At 36.0% G+C, this 20,572-nt stretch overlaps 1 protein-coding gene across 1 annotated transcript in view; it reads right to left on the bottom strand.

Annotated features, from left to right (window-relative positions):
* Positions 1-1,012: 1,012 nt before the first annotated feature.
* The window catches only part of LOC306881316 (centrosomal protein of 89 kDa-like), a gene marked incomplete at its 3' end in the record, with an annotated part of 39,109 nt that continues 19,549 nt past the window's right edge, over positions 1,013-20,572 (bottom strand). Inside the window, exons 11-18 of the mRNA XM_079435346.1 lie at positions 14,294-14,344; positions 13,880-13,963; positions 12,516-12,619; positions 7,807-7,922; positions 5,636-5,816; positions 4,343-4,510; positions 2,033-2,174; positions 1,013-1,141 (exon numbers count right to left, since the gene is read on the bottom strand). Of these exons, the coding sequence (XP_079291472.1) occupies positions 1,013-1,141; positions 2,033-2,174; positions 4,343-4,510; positions 5,636-5,816; positions 7,807-7,922; positions 12,516-12,619; positions 13,880-13,963; positions 14,294-14,344 (975 nt within the window). The remainder of the gene's footprint in view (positions 1,142-2,032; positions 2,175-4,342; positions 4,511-5,635; positions 5,817-7,806; positions 7,923-12,515; positions 12,620-13,879; positions 13,964-14,293; positions 14,345-20,572) is intronic.

Here is a 20,572-nt window from a genome sequence, read left to right as displayed (position 1 = left end):
GAACAGTTCAACCCAAATATTAGAGTGTGTGCAGCGTAGTTTAACGGAAGACTATTTCCTGAACCTGGGAGAGTAGCCTGCAATGTCAGCTGTGCGCAGCTGTGCTTTATATTTCTATAAAGTGGGGCACTTCCAACTTTGCAAGGACAGTCTGGCGCTTTTGACTCACAGCCTGTAAGTATGTTTTCTTATTTAAAGAATTTGCCATTAACTCTTCAAACGCGAGCTTTGAGCTGTGTAGAGTAGTGCATGTTGTTTGTCATTTCTCCGATCACAAATGCAGACATGGTAATGTAAAAACAATCATTATAATCAGTAATTATGTCCCCACTGGATGCAACAAATGCCTCGTTTATAATGGGTTTTATTGTTTTAGTCTCGTTGCGCCAAGACACGGCATCACAATACAGTAAGGGGCGTAACATTTCCATCACACACTTGAGGTATTCGGCCAATCACAATGCACTGGATAGCTGGCCAATCAGAGCACACCTCGCTTCTCAGAACGATGAGCTTTGTAAAAATCAACGCGTTTCAGAAAGGCGGAGCATAGAGGAGCAACAATAATGTACAGTATGTGGAAAATAATGTGCTTTTTGAACCTTAAACCGCATAAACACATTGCATTACACCAAATACACAAAATAATGTTCTTTTTAGCAACATCATATGACCCCTGTAATGTACATGAATTTTCCAGATCCATACATTAAATGAAGTCAAAGTACAGATACTAAGTTAAATTTTACTTTAATTTTAAAGTTTAAATTTGACTTTTATCTGCCCAAATCATACTATATCTAGGTGTTTTAAAACAGTTAGATTCCTGATTCTTTAAAAAATAAAAAGAGTTGTCTTGATATTTAGTTGTTTTGCCTTATTTTAATTTTAATTTTGCATCTGATTTAATATAACTTTCATCTTGAGGCCTCCTTGGAGGTTTCCTGAGACCCCCCTTAGTGTGCCATGGCCCTGTGGTTGAGAACCATTGCATTCATCGTTTTTCTAGAATCTACAATCTGAAGCTCATTGTAAGGAAGCAAAGCCTCACCTTTACTTTTTCTTGAAGTTTTCCCAGGCTGACAGTGCTTTCTATGATGCGTGTGAGGATGCCCTGCTTGTCTTTCTCTAGAGATGAAGCCTGAGGATGGAGAAAGGGAACAGGAAGGGTTACACAGCTACAGGGAGGCAGATTGAGGTAAAAGAGGGACATTGAGGATAGCCATAATTAAAGAGAAGTTGTAGGGACAAGAGCCGGGAAAGAGAGACAGAGTTGCCAGTTACTTTGCTGTTTTCCCACTTTTTATCAAAGCAAGAGCAGTTAAAAAGTTTTCTTTTAAAAACTCTTTAAAAGTTTGACTAGACTTTTGGGTACTAACATTCTGTTGAGTACAAACATTTGCCCGAGCAGCAGTGAGGCTCACTGCTTGGAAAAATAGGACTATAAACTTTCATAATCCCCAAGCTTAAGGCTCTGCCTCAAACACAAAAGTTGCTGTGTGAAACGATTTGATGCAGGGTTTCAATGTAAACTCTTAAGGCAGATGAATTCAGGGAAAATGGTGTGTCCTCGGCTAAAACATGCTTTGTAAGTTAAAATAAAGCGCGAGGAGTTGTGAATTTATGATATGAGATAGTGTGAACCTTTCATAAAACAGTAATTGGGGCCCAACTGATTTCCTGCCTGTGACTTGTCATGCATACAGTTATTAAGTTACTTTTTTACTGGTAGAGAAGGGCAATGATAAGTTTACCATATGGGTAACTAGAACATGAATTATTCCAATATTCTTTCAGATATTTAATACTTTCAATAAAAAAAAACTTGATCTAGTGTAGGAACAGTTCTCAGGGTTGATCATTTTCAACTGGCAACAAAAAGCACAACTAACCTCTGAAACCATGTTATGTTACCGAAGTTATCTGGTGTAGAAGCACAGATCAGAACTAACAAGAGTCAGAGGTCAAGACACATGGAGATGTAAACAGATGGCAGCTTGCACAGTATGCATATGAGTTTCTGTAGAAGTACCATGTGCATGAGCTGGTCTCTTTCATGGGTGGTTCTTTCTGCAAGTGTGACAATGTTGGCAAGGTACTGATGAGCGATGAGCTCTTTCTCTAAAGAGTCTTCAACCCGTTGCTTCAGGACACTTATACGCCTCTGAGCTTTCCTAAGGAGGGAGAGACAGTCAGAGGATAAAGACACAAATAAGACATTTAAAATCTTACACAAGTCAGTATTTACGTGAGTTTATAATATATACACTGAATATCTGCCATTGAAAATCTAACTTTAAGTTTCAGAATTTTGAAAAATGTAAAACAAAGGATATCTAAATAAAAATATATACTATATGTAAATTTCTGCATTTACTGCAAGCAAATTTGTAAAACTGACCATTTGAACGACTTTGTACAAACATTTCCTTGCTTCCTTAAATATACTCAGCTCACGTAGGGAAACACGGATCATCAGGTTTTTTACAAATTTGTGGAGTTTACATGCTGTCATTAAAACTATAGCCATATATACACACATATAACTATATACGCACAGTACACACACAAATATACATATACACACACATACATATTTTTTATTTTGTGATAAAACATCAAAATTGTAAGTAAATACATTCCTATTTCAAATAAATACAGTTTTTTCCTTTATATTCATAAAAAATCATGAGAAAATCCATCACTGTTTCCACAAAAATTTTAAACACCACATCCATTTTCAACATTGATAATAATAAGAAATGATTATTAAGCAGTAAATCAGCATATTAATATGATTTCTGAAGGATTATGTGACACTGAGGACTGAAACAATAGCTGTGTCTCATTTAGAAGGCTGCGTCCTCCGGAGGTCTCATTCGAAGGGTGCATACACCATTGAGGCCGTCACATTTCAGAAAAGCAAGTAGGACACTCTGAATGCGACCTTCGAATGTGGCCTTCTTTCACAGGAATTCAGAGGATGCATCAGGTGTATCCTTCGCTGCTACAGATAACCCACAATTCTTTGCGTCGCCATAAACAACCTTCGTTAATTTGAAAAATGCCAGAGCCGGCAGATGTACACACAAGCGCAGATGTGGTGTTTTCAACTTAACTTGAATTGCCTCCAGTAAAAAAGGATAAGCTTTGTTCTTAATATCTTAATTTTTTTCTCTAACAGATGTCTGTTGTACGTACGCTGCAGCTCCACAAACATTGAGCAAAATAAAAGAAGGAAAAGTTAGTTTTTTTTTCAAATTACTTTCCAAATTTAGAAATAATTTTCCTTCAAGTAGTGTGAAAGCGCAACAATGCTCTAAATGTGTTGGCAAATCAACGTGATACTTCCTGTTTCCTTTTCCACCCGTCCTACGAAGGCAGTCTCGTTTAATTCTAGGTTGAGGACACTTCATATACGTTACGCATCCTACAGAGGATGCAATCTCCAGAGCATTCGACCTCCCGAGGACACAGTCTTCTAAATGAGACAGCTAATGGCTGCTGAAACTTCAGCTTTGCCATCACAAGAATAAAATTATGTTTGGAAATATATTAAAATAGAAAAAAAGCCATTTAAAATTTTTAAAATATTTCACATATTACCGTTTTACTCTTCTCTTGATCAAATAATTGCAGCCTTAAAAAAAGCTCACATCCTTTTTCCTACAAGGTCTCATTAATGTCTGCCATTTAAATGTAATCCTAATTCTAGCCTTAACAAGTCACCAACTGAGTGGTCTAAATCTTTCAGCAAGCAGTTCCCCTGAATAAGAGAACTGGTATAGGTTGTTTTCTTGATTTAGAGTTTCATTCTCATCTCTCCTCTAACGCAGCCTGCTATTACACTTCCTGTCTGTTCTCCTTCTGTTTCTGCAGCCCTCTGGCCAAAATAATCTGTCTCAGCTTCTGCGCCCTATTACTCATCCTGATCTGCCTCCTCCCAGCTAAAGATGCTCTTGCGGTCAGAAACATCAAACCTCAATATTGTCACATTATAGAGTCTGCTAAAAGTCATGTTTTGCTATATTTTTATTTTCCTCAGCAGTTTTCTTCACCCAGACTGACAAAAGCCAGAAAGTGCATCTCATTTCAAATGAAGAGCTTTGGTATCAAATCATTGGTAGTTGATCTTAACCCATCCATCCTACATTAGCCAGAATAAACAGTCTGGCCCCAACTCAGCACACAGGGCTTTGAGAACACTGCAAAAATTTCTCACTTCCATACACACCAGGGAGACAGTGAGAAAGGCAGAAACAAAAGAAAGAAATCTGCACATTAAAAGTATCTTCTGTGTGTTTGCAGGTGTGTGTGTTTATATGTGCTTATATGTGCGCACCTGTTAGCTTGCTGTGAATGCTGGAGCTCTGTTTCCATGTGCTTGATGTTTGTGTTAAGGTTGGTTTTGTCCAGCAGCAGAGTCCTTCTCTCTGCCTCCAGCGCACTCACACGAGCCAACAGCTCTTCAACCTCACTATTCTTCACCCTCTCATGATCCTGCAGCTGTCTGAAATGAAAACACATGCGCGACTGAGTGAAAGGCTCATAGAAAGAAGAAATCAAGGTTAAAGCATTCAACTTTACAAATGGAGTAAACAGCATTGCTATTCTAAGGTGCTTTCAGTAATCTTTGTTTATGTTGTGTTGTCTGGTATGGCATCTTGAAATAAATGACACCAACAAACGTGTTCAGTTAAAGATGCATTTTGTGTGTCTAAAGCAACATAAAGTGTCCGTGTGTTTGAATATGTGTGTGAATGAGTTCGTGTCCTTGTGTGTGATGAGTGCATATGTGCTTTTTTCATTTATTCTATATTTTCATTTGTCACCTCACTCACACAGAAAGCGTGTAGGGTAAGAATGTGTAGGCTGTTTCTTCGGCAATTCACACTGTCAGGTAAAAAAAAAAGCAATTTCTTTCACCCTTCATATTTCTCTAAGCTAGTTCTAGTGCAGTCAAACGATTAATCGCATCAAAAATAAAAGTTTTTGTTTACATAATATATGAGTGTGTACTGTGTATATTTATTATGTATAATAAATACAAATATATTTAAGAAAAATATGTTATGTTTATATATTAAATATATTTATATATAATATAAAATATATATAATAATATAAATATATAAACGTACATGTAAATATTTTCAAAATATATACTGTATGTGTGTGTATTTACATATACATAATAAATAAACAGTACACACACATTTTATGTAAACAAATACTTTAATTTTAGATGTGATTAATCGCGATTAATCATTTGACAGCACTAGTTAGTTCCAAAATTAATGAGACATCCCCCAAAAAAATTTAATTTTTTTTAATATATATTCTGGAGTAACTGAAGTAATATACTCCACACTATCTTCCCTAACTTAATACTCACAGAAATCCTCTCGCTGCAAACCCTCTCATACTTCAGCAGCTCATAAATAGCAAAGAATGTCTCTCCTTGATGCTGTTCTGTGTGTTCTTTATTCTGTCTTTTTTTAAACTTCTGCCTTCCAGACTTAGACTAATCAATAAAGAAGTGGAAAAAGTTTCTTTCCTTTTTTTCCAAGAAAACTCAAAAACCTCTCAAAATACAAAATTTCTACTCCATTAGCATGGAATGCAAGTTTGGTACCTTTTGAGTTTGTCAGTCACAGCATTGTGTTCAGCCAAGCTCAGAGAGTGTTCTAGAGCCAAGCGCACTCTCTGAAACTCTGTCTTCAGGGCATGGTGCTCTTTACGCTCCACCTCTAGCTCTTTCTCCAGAGCCTGTTTCTCTGACTCCAACAACATCAGCTGTTTGGACACTTTACACACTACACACAAATAAAGAGCTGTTTTATATTCATAACTTTATGAATAACAAGCATGCAGTATATGCTGAATGCAAACATTAAGGAACATGCTGAACAGATACTGTACAGGTAAAAGATATAGTACATGTATAGGAAATCAGGATCTTAGGATTAACCATCTTTAAGAAAGATGAGATCTAAATATCTCAAGCGATTCTTTTTCTTAGTGTGATTCCAAGTTGTTATGTACTATTCCACAACTATATGTTCTTCAATTAAAACAAGTTATTTAGAAAAAATATAAATAATCTAAATTATTTGATGGCTTTTTTTAGCATTTTAATATTAGAGCTGTATTATTTTAATATATCAATTAATAATTTAAATACTTTTAAGTCTTCCTGTGGCCCCATTTGCCGTTGAGTGAAAAATACATTGACAGTCAATCAAAATTCATCTGACTAAATGGTCACTGAGTTATGTTGACAGCAAACGTCATAGTCTGTTAGTGTCAACACTAATATAGATATTATAGTTATGTGTATATATAGTTATATATATAGTTGATGTGAACAGTTTAGTTCCTCCCCAAACTCAATCTATTGGTTGACACATTGTTGCTTTTCTGGGCTGGCTAAAAAGCTCAAACAAACAGGGGAAATGGACCAACAAAAAGGTTAAAGGGGTCATATGATGCGATTTCAAGTTTTCCTTTCTCTTTGGAGTGTTACAAGCTGATTATGAATAGATAAGATCCCTGAAGTTGCAAAGACTAAAGTCTCAAAACCAAAGAGATATTCTTTATAAAAGTTAAGACTCTGCCACGCCCCCCTAAAACGGCTTGTTCAAACACGCCCCCACATGTCTATGTCACGATGTGGAAATATTTGCGTAACACCGCCCAAATGTTCACGCAAAGAAAGAAGGCATGGCTTCAGTAACCGCAGTAGTGTTGATGCAGCCATGACAGGGAGACACTGTGTGTTTCTATGCGAAAGCAAGAGCACTTTATTTGGCTTTTCGAAAGTAGATGCAATTAGGAATCGTCAAGATTACTTACAACAGAACAGCACAACCCAGACGTTATCAACGCATTTTATGGCCGACCGTTTCGTGAACCCAGGAGAGGAGGTAATTCTGACTTTGCTATGACAATCTGGCACTTCTGAATCAGCGACTTTAAGTATGTTTTGTTATTAGTTTAAGTATTTGCTATTGACTGTTCAAATGAGGAGTTGCGCGTCATATGTGTGTGTGTATGTGTGTGCATGCGCGCGTGTGTGAGAGAGGGAGGGGGAGGGAGAGAGAGAGAGAGAGCGAGAGAGGGTCACATCACAGTGGAGTCAGCTGTCTTAATCGCGGCTTGTGTGCAAACACATAACGTTACGAGCATCATCACTGTGTCTGTCACACGACTCTGTTCCCCTTTCAGGCACTCCGTTCTCCTCTGTTACATTTCCGACGAGTGCTTGTGGTGTGCCAGTTGGCCAATCAGAGCAGACTGCACTTGTTGGAAGGAGGGACTTTGTAGAAAACGAAGTGTTTGAGAGAGGCGGGGCATAGAGGACCTACAATAATGTACAGTATTTGAAAAATAATGTTTTTTGAACATTAAAAGATGTCAACATATTCTGTTACACCAAATACACAAAATAATGATCTTTTAAAAAGCATCATATGACCCGTTTAAAAGACCATTAAGTTTCATGTTTAAACTGATAGCAAAATTAAGATAGATGTTATGTCTCTTGAGCTACAAAAAAGCAAACATAAGCAATAAAATATTTTTCTTTTCATAAAACAAATATCATAGTAGTGCCTGTTTCTGAAATCCACAGCATTTATCTAAAGCTGTCTTGATTAGCAGCTGCTATCAGACTACATCTACTGTCAGACTACACTACTCAAAGCCAGACTAAACATTTTGCATGGCTCATAGGAGGCAAGAAAAAAAACAAATAAAAAAATCAAGAGCATTAAGAGGTATGAGGTGTAATTGTGTGTACCATACCCTCCTGTGTATGTTTGCTGTGGGCTTCTTTAGCTTTGGCATGCTGTAATTCCAACTGCTCTATCAATACTTGATTCTCCTCCAGCACCAAACAAGCCTGCTCCTGCAGGTGCCTCCTACACACACACACACACACACAAAACACTGTGAGTGTTTGAGTGAACAGTGAGGCTGGCAAGAGGGATGAGTGTTCTTTCACTGATGAAGAAGATGGGCTGACTGTGAACAGCTGGCAATTAATGCAAAGACAGAAGCTAGAATCTACGGAAGCGTATTGCATTCACTTGAGGAAAAAAAATCTACTCTGTTTTTCTGAATTAACGAGTTAATTATCTCAGAATTACGAGATAATTTTTCATGAAAAAAAAGTATTTGCTCTGTTTTTCTGAATTAACGAGTTAATTATCTCAGAATTACGAGATAATTTTTCATAAAAAGTTTTTGCTCTGTTTTTCTGAATTAATGACTTAATTATCTCAGAATTACGAGATAATTTTTCATGAAAATTGTTTTTGCTCTGTTTTTCTGAATTAATGAGTTAATTATCTCAGAATTACGAGATAATTTTTCATAAAAAGTTTTTGCTCTGTTTTTCTGAATTAATGACTTAATTATCTCAGAATTACGAGATAATTAAGTCATTAATTCAGAAAAACAGAGCAAAAACTTTTTTTTTTCATTAAAAATTATCTCGTAATTATAATTAACTCGTTAATTCAGAAAAACAGAGTAGATTTTTTTTCCTCAAGTGAATGCAATACGCTTCCGTAAGAATCTCTCTAGGACATACAAATTAATTCCAGGTAACACAAACTACCTTCCTGAATTCTAAGCTTTGGGTTAAAACACACACACAGTTCAGCTCAATGAGAGGTTTAAATTAAGAAATTCAGAGAAAGGGAAAAAGTATTTCTGAGAGAGTTGTGCAGTGCTGTAAAACAAGAGTTTTCTTTTTTGTGTTTATATGGAGATTCTCATTAATGCAGAAAAGACTGCTCTTCACATTGATTTACATACACACAATTTGTATTTGTATCAAGTTGAAATTTTACTGTATGTGTAGGGGTGGGCAATATGGCAAAAATATCATATCACATTTTTTTTTAGAAATATCACAATTCACGATTTTATCACGATTCTTTGTCATGTTGTTTTTTCTATTCTGCAAGTTGTTTGAGCATTACAGCCAAACTAATTTCCCTATTATAAAGACAAAGCCTTTCAAAGTAACAAAATATAAAAAAGAATGGTGGATATTTAGGCCAAAGTAGACAAATAAAAATATACAAATAAAACTGTTTTATCTTCAGGTACAATAGGTGTATTTAGCAGGAGCATTCAAGAAATTGAATTGAGCAAATATAAAAATAAAGCACTATATATATATATATATATATATATATATATATATATATATATATATATATATATATATATATATATATATATATATATATATATATATATATATATATACACACATACACATATGCTCTGATTAATTGTACACAAATTGTATTAATCTGGAAATTACCACAAGTCATCATTTAACTTTCCAAGGGTACAGTCTGAGCTCACACAAGCACAAAATCTTCTTCTTATTATTCTTAACTTCTTATTAAATCTTCTTATAATTCTTTTTTGTGACACCATGTACTGCCATAACATATTTCACTATGAAATCACTTAAATGCTACATCTTGCTTTAACATTTTCCATGAGTTTTTTGAAACTCGCGGGCGCCGCTGCGGAGGCTGGGCGGAGTATCGATACTAAGGGCTAGAATATCGATACTGTATCTTTTTTTATTATATCGGTATGTATCTAAGAATCGATATTTTGAGCACACCCCTAATATATATACAGTATATATATAGTATATATATATATATATTCCTATTAAATCGTGGACGATAAAAATATATATATATATATTCCTATTAAAGCAACTGTATTAAAGTTTTTCAGTCAAGAGTAATGAGTGATTTTGGAGTGTTTTATTTTTATACCATCATTTACTCACTCAAAAGTTGTTTTAATCCCAAATGATTTTCTTTCGTCTGCTGAACATAAATGCTATTTTGAAGACCGTGGAAAACCAAACAGTTGCTGGTCCACAGCGACTTCCATTGTATTTTATTTTTCCTACTATCAAAGTCAATGTGGACCAGCAAATGTTTGGTTACCCACAACCTTCAAAATATCTTATTTTGTGTTCAGCACAAGAAAGAAATTAATACAGGTTTGGGACAACATGTGAGTGAGTAAATAATGACAGAAATTAAATTTAAGTGTGAACTATCCCTTTAATGACAGTCAGCCGCATGTTTAGTTCTGTTCCCTTAAGACATTCAGGCATCTAATATACAGGCACCCATCCGTTTTTTGTTTTTATTATCAACTGTTTACTTTCATTTTAGACATAACCAACTGAGCCTATAGACCAATTTGGTGTTTGCGATGACGTTTTTTGTGGGCGGAGCCTATCTGGTGGCAGAAAATGACAGTTTTCAAGTGGCGGTCTATGGAAACCATGGAATAAAAGAATAAAAAAGGTAAATTTGTGTTTATATTTAAAAATTCTGACGTTATTCTCGCAATTCTGAGATTACATCTCACAATTCTGATAAGAAAAATCTACTCATCATTCTCTCTTTTGAGTTTATATCCAACACTTCTGCCCCCCCCCTCAGAATGGACAAACTCGCTATTGTTGAGTTAAATCGAGTTATAAAGTCCGAAATACGAAATATAAAGAAACAAAAGTATCAAAAAAGAATTATGAGACTAGGTAACGTTAAATGTAAAACGCTATAGGTTTAAATAGTATTTCATGCTGTAACTGTAGGGCAAATATAATATGTTCCCTATGAACTGTATATGTGAATATTATGTAGACCAATTGTTTAAATCAAATTTATGATTTAAAAGTATAGTAATCATAGCAGGTTTCATTCATTAGTCTGTCCGTTTAAATGTCTGCATTTAGCTTCAAATGGCTTTTAAGGCTTTAAAGTGCATGCAAATAATGTACTTTTGTGTTTGCGAATAAGTGCGAGTTCAAAGTTTACTTCAGGTTGTCAGTGGCTCAGTGTGATGCTTTGGTAGCGATACTAGAGCCACATATTAAAAAGAAGACCACCCATTTCTGTGAACTCAGTGTGCAAGGATCTATATACATCTATATTCGGACTAAATTTTCGGACACAGTGTGCAATGACCATCACTCTACCACTGAATTAACACTGATGTGAATGTATGTGGCGTTGTACAGTGTAATGATACGGCGGCATCAGAACTGTAACTGAAAGAATATGCGCTGTAGCACGATACTACGATATTTCTTCAAAAGCAGATCGTGGAGACATTTTTATCGTCCACGATCAAAAATAGTCACATCGCACACCCCTATGTATGTGTGACGTGCTGATGCAAACACTTCTCCCATGGCAACTCAGAAATGCAACATGGTTTAAAATCAACCCATAACAACCTGAAGGAGACATTATAAAACAGATTATCAAAAAGAAAATTGTAGAGCGGCTTGGTTCTATCCATCGGTTGTTGATTCAATGAAGAGGCAGATCTGAATGCAAGCCTGCAGTCTTGTTTAAGCAGACTAAATGATTACAGTTTAAGCAGACTAAATGTGACCCTGGACCACAAAACCAGTCTTAAGTCGCTGTGGTATATTTGTAGCAATAGCCAAAAATACATTGTATGGGTCAAAATTATTGATTTTTCTTTTATGCCAAAAATCATTAGGACGTTAAGTAAAGATCGTGTTCCATGAAGATATTTTGTAAATTTCCTACTGTAAATATATCAAAACGTAATTTTTGATTAGTAATATGCATTGCTAAGAACTTAATTTGGACAAATTTAAAGGCCATTTTCTCAACATTTTTATTTTTTGCACCCTCAGATTCCAGATTTTCAAATAGTTGTATCTCGGCCAAATATTGTCCTATCCTAACATCAATGGAAAGCTTATATATTCAGCTTTCAGATGATCTATAAATCTCAATTTTGAAAAAATGACCCTTATGACTGGCTTTGTGGTCCAGGGTCACAAATGTATAAAGAAGTCCAGCATAAGTAACTAAAGAGAAGTCTGTCATTTCACCAGAAGATTGAATTATGAATTTGATTAAACATTACAAGGTCAAAAAACAAAAAAAACACATGTATGGATGAATTGTTTACAATATGATCACTAACATATATTTAGAAAACAGAGTATTATGTCAGATTATTTCATGACTTTAACCTTACATAAGAGAGAGGAAACCTAAACGACTATAATACAATTAAACACAACTGGACAATTCTGGTAATAACAGAGTGCATCTACAAGAGCCGTTAATGGAATATAGTTCAGATCTGCCTTTTTTTTTTTTTGAACAGTGAAAATTACATATTCTTAGTTGGTTTTTACTCTTATACTCATAACTTCAGCCCCATGACCATCAGCCATAACCAAACAGGCTATTAATCCTGTGATAAGAGCATGGCTAGTGGAGTGAGGCATGCCTCAAGGACAAGATGCTGTGTTTTTGTTATCGCCCTCTGGACTATCGCAATCCCCCTGGCCATTTTTCCTTTTCACTTTTTTTCCCCTAATTTCTGTGAAAGTCGACTGTGATTTCTTTCCAGGCACACAAAAATGCATACACTTTTACATTACACAGAAGCACACTCATACTCACCATTCTTTGTTGCTAACAGTGCTGCTTTTGTTGATCTGAGTATGAAGTTTTTCATTTTCCTGAATTACCTCCTCTGCACGTGCTCTCAGTCTCTGTAGTTCTTCCTGTCAGAAGAGACAGTCTGCGTTTATTTTGCCATGGAAAAAACACCACAAACTGCTAAAATACTTTAAGTAAGGTTATTGGTTTGCATGAACATCCTCTGGTGGATTTGTAAATGCATTCATCTCAGCCAGAGATCATCTGAAACGTCAGCATAGGTGCACAAAGTGAAAAGGTCACCTCAGCTCCTCCAAACCAATGCTTAGCAAGCTCTCAAAATAACACCTTGACACAGGAATGAATCTCTTTAATCTTATCTTTCAGAAATTTCCAGAAGAAACTGGGACATTTTTAAAGTATAAGTTGCATTGTGTTTTTTGTAAATTTGTCTTTGACATACTTATCACAAATAACACTGATGAATGCGATTATTCGAGACTTGACTACAGAGAGAAGGTGGTAAAAACAATTGTCTGTCCCTTTAAAACATAATACGTGACTCTGAATAGAAAGATCTTTAAATTCAAGGCAGGTAAGTCTGGTGGGAGTGTTGGCTGCACTGCAAGTGTGTTAGAAAGAGAGAGAGACAGAGATCAAGTGAAAATGAGAGATGTGTGTGATAGAGACAGAGAGAGAGAGACAGAGAGACACTCAAAGTGTAGTGTGGCTAAAATTTGCTTTCTCTGCATGAACTTCATTTATGGAAGCAGAATAATGACAATAGTTTTTGAAACATAAAGCATGCCAAATTCCACAAATTGAAAAAAAAAAAAAAAAAATCACACTGTCTTCAAAATATTTCGATATTTTGAATCGAAATATTCACAGCTTAAATAAACAACTATGTTAAATTTCAGGACCTACAAATGCAAGCCCTGGAAATACAAGGCATTAAAATGCAAGCACTGTTAATTGCAATGCATCTTTTTTTCGATTTGTGGAATTTGGCATGCTTTATGTTTCAAAAACTATTGTCATTATTCTGCTTCCATATTCATTCTTATATTCTCATTTTAATCTCTCACTGGTGCTGTGCATATTAATACAATACACTCCAGCATTTGACAAGCTGCTCAATATAAATTATACACTAGATGAGTTTACGCATTATATCCAATAGAAATCGATCACAATAAAGTGATACATTTCTACCTTTCCGGAATCAGATTTTTCTAAACTCCCAAAACAAATGTCACAGATCAAAGCAACCAATGCTATTTAATACACCCCAAAAAAAGAATTCTTGCACAAACACAAAAATATGTAATAAGAGTAAACTGACTCAAAAGTTCCCTTTCTCACACAGGCACAAACAAACTCACCTCACAAGACTTGAGGAGTTTGTCTTTGGCATTCAGATGGTCCTCATAGGCCAGCAGCAGGGGTGATAAATATTTCATATCCAGCTAAAGGCAATTTAGAGTAGAACCACAGCATTAAACAAAAACAAATAAAATATTTTCTGCATTTCTCTTCTGTCCAACAACAAGCAGCTGTGAAATAATCTGACAAGAGTAGGGCATCACTGCCTTTGTTAAATAATACACATTAGCACATACTAAGAAACAAGCATTTTCACTTTAATTAATGAGATTTTCTCTTAACCCTGTGAATGCATCATCTTAGGATAAGTAACCAATATGAATAATTAGCAAGAGACAGTATGGAAATGTGACACTTAGCCTAAATGGAACAAACATGCAATGAAAGTTAAAGAATATCATAAATTCACATACCAGCCAAGGAGGTGCAGATCCTTTCACTGGCAGGCCTTTAATCTGAGCATTCTGGGAAATTTAGGACAAGAAATGCATTTGAGACTACATATTATCTCACACCCTTAATCCTATATAGATATTGTGATGTGACAAAAGAAGTAAAAGTACTGTAATTACACTGAAACATAATAACAGAACAGTGCCAGTTCTTAGACAGACAGCTAAAAAAGGATGAGACAGACTCATGTAAAATTCTCACAGTACGCAGGGCAGTGAAATAAATAAAAAAAATACACTAAATATGCAAGATACAAGCACAAGTCAATCTAGCACATTTAACAGAAAAACAGTGGAAGAGAAGCACAGACGAACGCAAAAATGTATTCTGTGGGAACAACTCTTTAGAGTAAAGTTGAAGGGAATGTTCCAAAAGGAGCTGTGCAGTGTGTGGTTAATGTGATTAGCAGTAATATTGGATTGAAAATCTGTGACATGAAGAGATTGAGTCTGACAGCAGTGTGAGAGCGTGTTTTAGTGGGTGAGTGGATATGTGCTTTAAAGGCAATGAGCGATGAGCCTCTTTCGGACGTTGATGCAAGAGGGCAATTCAGAACTCACAAGTGACATGAGCCAATGGACAGACACATTGGCCCCCTCAGGACAGACACACACACACACACACACACACACAGCTCAAAGCTGATGTAGCTCAGAGGTTGCTTTAGGACAAGCTGCCATTGTGAGTTTATAAGACAGATTTTGTGAGCATGACATGGTCTGCAACCTTTGCTCTTCCTTCAAAACACACACTTTTTTTTACATATTATGGAATATACTACTGACATTTTTTTATATTTAAAGCTGAAGAGTGATATGGGTTTAAACATTAAATAGGTTTGATATAGGTGAGTGACCTCTCTGACGTCTCTCATACATACAAAAACCTAATTGGGAATGACTTCTATGTCAATTTACAATACATCGGGGCAGATGACAAGTTACAGACAGACTCTGTGGGTGCATTTCCTGAACATCAATGTAACTTGGAGCTTAACTACAACAGTATGATGCATTAGAGAAATTAACTAGCTAGTCACAACTGTTTCCTGAAACCATAGTAACTTCATTGGCATATCTGTCGCTGGAACTGCATTGGTTCAACAACATGCAGTGGTGGAGCAATAACTTCTGCTAATTAATTGTCTCAAGATAGATTTAATGTTAGATTACTGTTGTAAATAACGTACATAGCATCTGAGAATGACTTTGCTATTTTTCTTCTCCGTTGTTTTCCTATATTCATATGTTTAAATAAATCGCAGGATCCCTCTTATGACACGGTTCCTCAAATGTTCAATTAGAACTATGGTTTCCGGCAATACTGAACTTGTTGGCTAACAATGATATTGGAAAACACACACCTGGAAGAGTGTTGTAGAAACTGCATTTTTTGCAAAAACAATTCTGTTTGGTGACACTAGTGGTCCAGAAATAACACATCTTTAACTGAATATGCTTAGTAATAGAATGGATTTCTTTTTTTTTGCATTTTTACATGTTAAATGAATTGTATTTTAACATGCCCTTATAGCCCGGTACACACCAAGCTGACAGCCGGCTGGCCATCAGGCAGTTTTTGATCGTCGGCCGACAAAGTTTTCTCAGTGTGTTCTGCGCCGTCAGCTGAAGTTGGTCCTCATTGGCTTGGTGTGTACCGGGCTTAAGAGATAGCTTTCCTCATGTGCTAGGTCCAATGTTGTTTTCATGGAATGGATTCAGTTGAGGTCTTAACAGATTATGTATTGGATTTCAGAAAAAAACTGAGAGATTCTTTAAAAGGCTACCTGTGGGTTTGCAATCACAATGCTTAGTTAGAATATTTTCTAAATCTCTAATTGTGTGAATAATGAATGGAGCAGTGGACTAGTTTCAAATTGCTAATACATACTGTTACAAAGGCATAATGCATGAACCATTTCAAAGGTGATAAGACTATATATTAAACTTTGTTACAATGAAACTTTAAATTCATTAGAAAAAAAGTAGTTTTTAGAAAATACATTAGAAAATACAGTTTTTAAAATGCTACTTATCCTAAAATAATTTTATTTGCAAAATGCTGTGTGATCCATGTGTGCAATGTACTTTTTATCTCTAATTAGAGTAAAAGTACCTCTGCTGAGACTCCCTAGACTTAATGACTCAATCACATTGCAACAGTGTTGCCAGCCACTGCCCTAATCACTCCAGCAGCCCTCCAGTACACGCTTCCTGCGGCCCTCTCCCTCAACAGAGTGTTCAGACACATTCAGTGTTACACTGATCCACTTAAGGCTAGAAAGGGAAGCAATCAACAGTACTGTAAAAAGCAAAGGCTGGTGGATGGAGTGAGAAGGAGACAGAGAGAGCCTAGTTTCAGAAGTGCAGCATGTGTCTGTGTCTTCCTTAACTAAAGCCCATGGGACAACTGACCAAATTTCCTTAAATTTCATTCCTGCTGAGATGGAAGGAGGGGGAGCGGGAGAGAAAGAGCAGAAGAGAGAGTGGGATCCAGGCTACTGACCTGAAACTAAAGTGACAGAGTATATTTAGCCTGCCGATTGTCTCCTCTCTCCCCATCCACTCACATCTGCCTATCCACACACCAGTGTTCAAATTAAAGTCAGTCTTTTAACAACCAGAGTTCAAGAGTCGAGGACAGTTTAATGTTCAATCGCACTAAATGAAGAGAACTGATATGATCATTTTTTTTAATTTAAAATATTAACCGAAACCTCCTGAGAGGTGAAAATGGGTATTGGAATATTTAAGAAAGTGCTTCAGTTCTGTGATCAGCAGATCTCTAATTCATTGTGGTTAGGGACTGTTAGCCCTAAATTCATCTTTAAATGAGGAGCATGTAAGGCATCCGAATACTGTGCAGATGAATGAAAAGCAGATTAATATATTACACTGAAGTATCTGAGCAATCAGTAGAGCCATTCTCTCAGTGAACCAGCGAGCCAGACAGGCTCAAAGTTCAGACAGCACTCATCAATATGAAATAAGCTTAATACAGTCCTTCCTCCTTAATAAAATGGCACCAGCGGGACAAATCTGAGATCTTTGATCCTTCAAAGATGGACGGCAAAGAGGTCACGGTGCTTTTGGGTTGTCAAACTCTTCTGAGGCTTTCTTAAAGAAGCTCAGTTATGCAATTCCTCTGAGTGCTTTCCACTTATTATTCACTGCATAAAGGCTCATAAAACTTACAACAACTCAGCTGTTTAGTTAGAGGGCTCTTTCCAATAATATGCTCCTACTTGCAAATCCCAGCATATTTAAATAACATTGTCACCAAAGCGTTAATAGTGATCCAGTTAAATAAAGGTCTACATAGTTTTTGGACGTGTCTCAGCTGCACACCATCTCAGAGGTGCTATAAGATTAATGCGTTCATAAGGCTTAGACAAGCAAAGCAGAAACAATCTCTGATTCCACGCGCACACACACAGATTTGATCTCAACCTCTCGCTGGTTAATGCTCCTTTGAAATTATAATATCCTGCAAACTATCATCTCTGCATTAAACAGGAAGTGGGAGATGAAAGGAAGTGCTGCATATCATTACTGTGGTGTCAGCTAATCACACCCTGCAAGACTGAAAGGAGTCAGTGTCAGATACTACTAAAATTCTGAGAGTCGATTCCTTTTTCATCAGTTATGAAGAAAATGGAACTATAGTTTCCAGCGGCCCTCCAGAATCAGTCTATGCCGATATGCAGCAATTAACTTCAGTTATCACAGAGCACCAATCTCTTGCATCAGAGGATAAGGCAAGCGAGACTGCAGATATAATGTCCCGTACATGAACTCAAACATTTATCATTTCAGAGAATTATCTCCAGAATTTTAATTAGGGCCCAAGCCAGTAAGGCGCAGGGCCCTATTGTTCTTCTAAGGATTATTATTAGGGCCCAAGCCAGTAAGGCGCAGGGCCCTATTGTTCTTCTAAGGATTATTATTTTTTTTTTTTTTTTTTTTTTTTTTTTTTTTATTTCAATCATCCGGGCACTTTTGGGGGCCTTAACGTGCCCGAAAACTCTCGAAAATTGGCACGCACATTGGAACCTGCGGCCATTAGGACGCCGCTGAGGCTGGGACCCGGGCGTGGCACAGGGGCTCTACGGCGCCCCCTGGAAAATTGTCAGAAAACTTGATGTATAGCTCACACATACTTGCACGTATTCATATGAAACTCGGTACACATATAGAACTCATTGAGCTGAACAACTTTCACGCAGCATGTCTTAGGCTCCGCCCAACAGGAAGTCGGCTATTCAGGGCTGTTTAAAAAGCGCATGCTCTGGAATTTGATATACTCCTCTGAGGATTTCCATACGATTGCCACCAAACTCGGTGAACATGATCTCAGGACATTGGGGACGCTAAATTGCGAAGATATTTTTGATATGTCGAACGGTTTGCCCGTGGCGAGGCGATGAAGTTATGGCGAAAAATGAGACCCAGGAAATGCCTAATAACGTCCACATACATTGTATGATGTAGATCAAACTTCAGTGATTTGTTCTTTGTATGATGCCGATCGGATAGATGTGACTATTATGACTGAAAGTTATAGCGCCACCAACTGGCTGCAGGAAGTGTGTCGTTTTCAAAATGCTTTGAATTCAGCATCTTATTTTTACTCGATTTGCTTCAAACTTCACCAGAATAATGTCAAAACACGGCCGATGTAAAACTGTGAAGGGAAGATTGATATCTAAAATTATGTTGCCATGGCAATGTGTCAAAGTTGAAAATTCGTTTCTGGTGATTTTGAGGCAGATAACATGTTTAGAATGTCATGAAACTCAACACACATATGAGTATTAATGATAGTTAGACACTGGAAAAAGCTCATATACGGGCGTGGAAGAGGCACTCTATAGCGCCACCTTTTGTCAAAAATGAGGGGGTTAGTTTTAGCTACAGACCCCAAACTCGGTACATAAATTGTTCTAATTAATCCGGACAACTTTCTAATTTACAGTCATTAGCTACGACCAACAGGAAGTCGGCTATATTTATTTTAATGTGGGTTTTTTTTAAAAACGGGCTGTAAACAAATTAATACTCCTCCAAGCAGAAACACGGAAATCACACCAAACATTTTTTATCATGATGCCAAAATACTGAAGATGCTAAATTGCGGACGGATTTAGGATATCTTGAACGATGATTTAATGGCAATTTATTAAAGTTACAGTAAAAAAGATCATTTCTTTTTTTTTTTTATCTTTTAAGAGCAGCTTCCAAACACTTCATAAAAAATTACATACACAGAACAATACAGTCTGAGGATATGTGATTAATTTTATGAATTTACAATACACTATGCAGAGGAGAAAATTTGAAAACTATCAGAGAGTTAGACTTAGACTGCTTCTGAGTGAGAGATCCCTGTCAGCCTGCAGCTGAGTGAGGGGTGGGGGTGGGGGTGGGGTGTGAGTGACTGTGTGAGTGACTGTGTGGATTGAGCCAGTGGGTGAGAGAGAGAAAGAGAGAGAGAGGGTCTGTTTTTTTAAATCTTTAAAAAATGCTTATAAATCATTAAAGATTTTGATAACACTTTATAATAAGGTCTCAATTCTTAACATTAGGAAATGCATTAATTAACGTGAACTAACAATGAAAAATATATTTTTACAGCATGTTAATTCTTCCATGATAGTATGAACTAACAAAGAACAATTTTTTTAAAGCATTTATTAATCTTTTTAATGTTAGAAAATTAGTCATGTTCAAAAGATAAACTTTAAAATGTAATAATATATAAACACATTTTGGAATTAATATTGATCAACATTAAATGGTATATAATTATTAATGATTATATATATATATATATATATATATATATATATATATATATATATATATATATATAATGATAGCTACAGACACCAAACTCGGTACATAAATTGTTCTTATTAATCCGGACAACTTTCTAATTTACAGTCATTAGCTACGACCAACAGGAAATCGGCTATTTTTTTTTTTATGTGTTTTTTTTTTTTTTAAACGGGCTGTAAACAAATTCATACTCCTTCAAGCAGAAACCAAAAATTCACACCAAACATTTTTTCACATGCTTCCAAGATACTGAAGATGCTACATTGCGGACTGATTTAGGATATCTTGAACGGTGATTTAATGGCAATTTATTAAAGTTACAGTAAAAAAGAACACTTTTTTTTTTTATCTTTAAAGAGCAGCTTCCAAACACTTCATAAAAAATTACATACACAGAACAAG

This window comes from Barbus barbus (genome assembly GCF_936440315.1).
Source record: "Barbus barbus genome assembly, chromosome: 2".
Taxonomy (NCBI): domain Eukaryota; kingdom Metazoa; phylum Chordata; class Actinopteri; order Cypriniformes; family Cyprinidae; genus Barbus; species Barbus barbus.
The sequence above is the reverse complement of the archived record's forward strand: the minus strand, read 5'-3'. Positions and strand labels throughout refer to the sequence as shown.